This window comes from Vigna umbellata, chromosome 11 (assembly GCF_029865625.1).
Source record: "Vigna umbellata cultivar VRB3 chromosome 11, Vumbellata_1.0, whole genome shotgun sequence".
Classification (NCBI taxonomy): Eukaryota; Viridiplantae; Streptophyta; class Magnoliopsida; order Fabales; family Fabaceae; genus Vigna; species Vigna umbellata.
In genome coordinates, this window is record NC_142175.1 from 9,641,076 (window position 1) to 9,646,932 (window position 5,857).

Below are 5,857 nucleotides of genomic sequence, written 5' to 3' on the forward strand. Positions count from 1 at the left end.
ATGCATTTAAACCTGCAGAAGTTATTGCCATTACTTCTTAAGCTTTCAATTCAATGGACTTTTCTTTCTTTCATGCACATGCTGCAGACTTTGTGCTTCATCTGTGGCTCGCATGTGCATCAGGAGACCACATGCATCAAATTTAAGTTTCACCTATGCCTCACATTTTGAATGCTGTATATTTTTACATGAGTCATGAAACCAACTCACATAAAATACTGACACTAACTCCAATCCAAAATCTTGAAATAATGAATTTATGGGGGTTTTCATCTTTGTATGATAGTTAATTTTATCATTTTTACTTCATACGAAACTTAGACCGACATTTGGATTTCCACTATGTAGCAGAGAAGATACTTCAGTGTTTGTTCATCAGCACACTAATAGCCAACATTAGCTTTCGAATTTCTTAAGTTACAAGAAGTGTCTTACAAACATTCAAACATCTCAAGACATAAGCGTAAATTAAAATATATCACAAGTTTTATTCTGTAATATTCTGATGAGTCCGTATTGTATACAAATATTCACGGACACTTTGATTCATAAAGCAATGCAATAATCAACAAACGCCAGAAAGTAGAACAAATTAAAATAAAAAACTCGCAGCTCCCTCTGGATTTTGAAAACCAATGTTCTCAATGGCACCAACCGTCTTGAAGATTCTCCTCTTGTGAATCTCTTCCATCAGTGATCGTTGCAGTTGTTGTCTCCTTAGATCCACAAAGGAACGAATCCTGGTTAGCCTCTGGACTCCATGATACCTGTGAGAATCCATTTTCATGTTGCAAAACTGTTTGGTGCAATCAGCATCCATCACTTCTTCTCGAGGACAGAATCTTGTGCACTTTTCGTTGCCTTTTGGAGAGTAGCAAAGAGCTTCTGCTCGTAGTACTGCAGTTGGATCATGCCCATCTTCATTGCCAGGGTCACAGTACTTGAGATTGAAGCACTTGAAGGAGTTCATTGAGCTTTGAGAGCTCGAATCATCATTCATAAACAGTTCATCTGCAAAACAGTTAGTTAGTGATGTCGAATCATATTCTTTAATGCCACTGAAAACAATAGTAAACTTTTCTCGAGAAGAAAACATCAACGTAGTAAACATTATTATTAAAAAAGTACTAAATCTGATAAAAATTATTGGCTTGGCTGGTATTATTGGACTTGGTTTTCTTAAGCAAAGTGTTTATTAAACAACATTTCAGCTTTTAAAGAATCAGAGTTAAAAGTTATTTACTTTCTAAGTTGAAGGAGTATTATTACCCTGAGGCCAATCATGAGCAAAAGGGTAATGGTTCCCACAGAGGTGGGAATTATGCTTGTGGGAAGAACCATGAGAGGAAGAGCGAGAAGACGGTGAGAAGTATGTGTGGTGGTTACTCATATCATACTCATCTTCATAGCTAAAACTATGTTGTCTTTGATACTTAGAAGTGCCCCAGTCCCTCCTCCATGTTGGGACTAAAGCTGATATCTCTTCCTCAATCATTTCAGCAATCTCTAATGGTTCCAAGTCACTAATTTCAAGTTCTTTAACCATCTCCACTGCCACATCAATTGCAGTGTCGTTTATGGTGTCAAATGGAAAGAATATATTCCTCTTTTCCCCTGCATTTAAAATACATTAATACAACTCTGAAGCACCCCACTATATGTAACAAAAAATCATTGTCCATGTGATGAAAGTATGTGTGCATACCACTTTTGTTAGAAATTTTTACTTTAAGGAAAATTGTGTCATCCTCTTCATTGATTGATCCTGTGATGGTCATGTGTGTGTCTTTTATTTGGTCGCTCATTGGTGGTAGCCCTTTTGCCAGTGGTGCAGTGAAATTGAGTGTGGGGGTTTGTTTTCTGGGTAATGTTGGGCTAGAGAGTGGAGAGTCTAGTTGGTCCTCAGCAAAAAATGTGTCCAACAACAGCTCCTTTGCTGACAACCTCTCTGAGACATTTGCCAAACATTTTCCCACAAACTTCTGAGCTTCCAAGTCATGGATTCTGTAAAAGGCTTCTGGCAGCTTCCCCTGTTGAATCAGATCAGTCAAATACGTGAAATGAGAGCTTGCTTGTGCATGTCTTCAATAATCTAGCTCAAAAACCTTAAGATAATGTTCTGGTACAAATATCTTATTTACTTAAGCGAAGGCTTTGTTACAACTGTACTTTTCACTTAAAAGTTTCCAAACATAAATTAGTTCATTTTAAATTTATAGCCAAAACTAAGTTTACAAAATGAAGTTTGTAAAAGTTGAACCAAAGCATAAGTGAAATAGAATCTGATCCAAACAGAGTAGAAAAAGGAAAAGTCTTTCCAATGAATAAAAGCTTACTGAAGTAACTTTCTTGTATATTTGAGCTGGGTTGGAGCACTCGCTGTATGGGAACTCAGAAGTAAACATTTCTATCATACACATCCCAAAGGAGTATATGTCAACCAGCTCGTTGTATTCCTCTTCATACAATTCTGGTGCCATAAATTCTGGTGTACCTGAATTCTCAACGAAACAAAAATTTCAGTTTTATGGACCAAAGTCTAGATTACTAATAACTGATTATTTAAGTACCAACTAAAAGAGAAAGTGAAATTGCCTATGACACTGTGTGCATGTTGGGAGCCACGAAGAATGGCTGCAAGGCCCAAATCACCAATTTTGACCTGCCCCAGATGGCCATTGATGAAGATATTGTCACACTTGAGGTCTCTATGTATCACTGGAGGATCATGGCTATGCAAATACTCCAAACCAGTTAGAATCTGGCGTGCCCAGTTCTTCACTGCTCTGATATCTACTCTCTGATACTTCTTTCTGTACCTGCATAAAATAAGAGAAACTATGTAAAATTAATAATAACATTTTTTCTCTTAAGACGTGTTTTTACATGAATGCATCGTTTATAAGCATAAACTTTTGAAAATTGAAAATGTGTTTGAAGGATCTGCATTCAGAGCAGTCAAATTTGCACGATGCAACGATATTTATGAATCTCAACCGTGTGCTGTAACTCTGATTTACTGAGACAATATGAATTGTCTTGTCTGTATTTTTTAAACAGAATTTGTATTGTTTAATTTAGATGAAATTACAATTCTGTTCAAGAAAACAGCAAAAACAAAGTATTCAAGCAACATGAGATATAAGTCTTGTCTTTAAAAAGATAGTCTATGTTGAAGATATTTTAACATTAAGTTGAACTTTTGGTTGGTTTTGTCTTCAAGCAGTGAATTCATGCAGGAATTGGTGTTCAGTTAAAGGGTTAAAAGATGTAAACATATATCATAAGATGTGATTGATTATATTACTCTCTTAGGGTGCCAGAGGTGAACAATTCAGTGATGAAGTTGAAGGTTCTATAATTGACATCAATCCAAGAATCATGGAAGGTCATGATGGAGTCATGTTCCAAGTTCTTGAGGAGATGAACCTCTGAGTAAAGACGTTGAAGTAGGTCTGGTGAATGAAAGACATCACCAAGGTTAACTTGGTTCCAAGCAACCTCTATTCCAAGGACTTCATCAAATGCCCTATACACAACCTTCACTGCTCCTTTGCCAAGAATGTCCCTGAACTACACACCAACAAAGATAACAATAAAAAATTAGTAAATAATTTCGTTTTAGGACCAACCAGCTACTAGATTAGTTGCCAAAATAGATGGTATTAGTTTACATTTGCCACTAGTTTGCATTACTAGTCAAACTTAACTGTGGATGTAATGTATGTAACATAGTTGTTTTTTGGCCATTGAATTTGGCTCTATAGAAAAAATGACCCTTGAGTGTACTATGGAGGTAAGATAACCCTCTGTAAGGTGGTGCGTCATGACAATAAACCAAGACTTGGCAAAGGACAAAACAGAACAAGTGGTGCTTATTTAATTACTTTATAAATAATTTGACTTAATCATAAGACGGCTACTGAAAAAGTTAATACAGAAAATCAAAATCTTCCCTTTTCTAAGACAATAAAATAAAGCTAAACATTACGTAATTCCACGAAATTGGCCAGTTACAAAAGAGCATGATGTATGCAGACTAAACCAGCTTTTATGGGCAGACTAATTTCTGTAAAATATTACTTCAAATCCTTGAAATTAGCTAATATCAAATGTCAATTGAATTTGTTATTTATAAAGGTCAAAATTATTCTCTGACTTGATAATTATCAATAAATTGATTTGTATAATTAATTAACATTATTGATCAGTTTCATCCTATGATTAAAAATCCTTAAATTTGATCTGACTTTGACAGCTATCAGATAATTTTCACTTTCTATGGCAGAGATAAGATTGAACGGTGCACACTAAGATGTGAGATTAAAATGACTAATAATTGTCATATACTAAACTTATTTTTCATCATTTTCAAAGTCAAGCACAGCATCTGCATTCAAGTTTAACAAAAAAGAACATCTTCATGAATCTATGTATGATATCCCTCCACCTTAATCACCGTATTGTGAATATCAGACCAATCAGTCAGAAAGTTAATGATCCATTCACAGAAAAAGGAAGATGAAGCTAAAATGAAAGAGAAACTTACACGACCATATCGACCAGAAGGGTCAGTTTCAACATATCCAAGATGAGCTTTTCCTCCTAATCTACCCTTGTACATGGTTCTTGATGTGGCTTGACACTCAACACACTGTTGATTTAACCAGCACGTGTGCTCTACACTTACACAGCTACTTTTATCGAAAACTTAGCAACAAATTAAGTAATATTATATATGTATGTATGTTTTTGACTCAACTGAAGGTGTATGCTAGATGATCCGAGGCTTCCATTCGTGGTTCTCGTAGGAAAAGACACCAAACAATTGATACAAGAGCCGTGAGTAGTCAACACTGAGCATGATCCAAGCCATTTCAACAACGCCACATGAAAGGTCGTGGAAGTGCTTGTGAACCATTGGTGTGAACTACCAGCAAGCTTAGGATGAAGAACTTAGATTAAATAGGAGTTGCAGTGGAAACAGAAAGAGGTGGCACTAGAGAGATATTTTTGCTGCAAGAGAAAGGAAACTGTGTATGGATTAAAGAATAGCAATGATGGGGTGTTGTCCCGCAATAAGGTCACACCAAAGATTGTGATTTGTGAGCCAAAAGGCTAATGAGAGCTTTGGTTGAAGATACTTGTGGAGGAGGAGGCTTTGATGAGGATGAAAAGGTTATCAGAAAATGAAAAGACCATGTATGAGACAAGGGCTTGAAACCTCGTTTCTGAATTTGAAGAATCTATGGCCATTCTTTGAGAAAAACATTTGTGGATGTCAAGGTTTCTGATCACAAAAGTTGGATAGATACTTAGAAAAGAGGTGAGAATCTGAGGAGGAAAAGGGTTGAACAGATTTTGATTTTGGAGAGAAAAGATATCAGAGAAGCATCCTCAAATCAGAATCAAGCTTTAAGGATTTTGGTTCTGTGGATGGAGGAAAAAGAGTGGTTGGTGTAATATAAGAGAGTCTACGCTTATTACAAATGATATTACAAATGACAGTACATTGCATATATAGCAGTCAACGTTTGTTTGGTTATATACAAAAATGAGTATCAAGAATTATAGGAACATACTCTTAAACATACAGAAGTAACTCAGAAGAAGTTACTTTTTTGAATAATTATAAGCATATGGTAAACTTTATTAATTTGGTTAATACGTTAAAAAGTTTGTAAATATAATTTTAATAAGATTTTGAAGCTAGATAATATTTCATTAAATAAATTAAATATAATATATAATTAATATGCTTCTTTTTAAATATGGCTATAAAATTATATAGCTTTAACTTTACTTTTTTTATCTAAAATTTGATGCCTAATATATAGATCATATTAAAAAAAATTAT

General features: G+C 34.9%; 1 protein-coding gene across 1 annotated transcript; it reads right to left on the reverse strand.

The window, feature by feature from the left end:
- Positions 1-384: 384 nt before the first annotated feature.
- LOC124844155 (putative serine/threonine-protein kinase WNK5) lies at positions 385-5,456 on the reverse strand. Its single transcript, XM_047321041.2, has 7 exons — positions 4,550-5,456; positions 3,308-3,573; positions 2,596-2,819; positions 2,337-2,494; positions 1,706-2,030; positions 1,270-1,614; positions 385-1,011 (listed from the first exon to the last, which is right to left on the reverse strand). Exons 1-7 carry the CDS (start codon positions 4,622-4,624, stop codon positions 593-595), a joined length of 1,812 nt encoding a protein of 603 aa, XP_047176997.1. The 5' UTR covers positions 4,625-5,456; the 3' UTR covers positions 385-592.
- Between the last annotated feature and the right edge of the window lie 401 nt (positions 5,457-5,857).

Bases quoted from the DNA above. Each gene is read 5' to 3' on its own strand.
- LOC124844155 (XM_047321041.2), bottom strand. From the start codon at position 4,624: ATGTACAAGGGTAGATTAGGAGGAAAAGCTCATCTTGGATATGTTGAA. The intron at 2,031-2,336 runs GTAAGCTTTTAT...CTGATTCAACAG, and splicing joins TATACAAGAAAGTTACTTCA to GGGAAGCTGCCAGAAGCCTT. The intron at 1,012-1,269 runs GTAATAATACTC...ACTGTTTTGCAG, and splicing joins TGCTCATGATTGGCCTCAGG to ATGAACTGTTTATGAATGAT.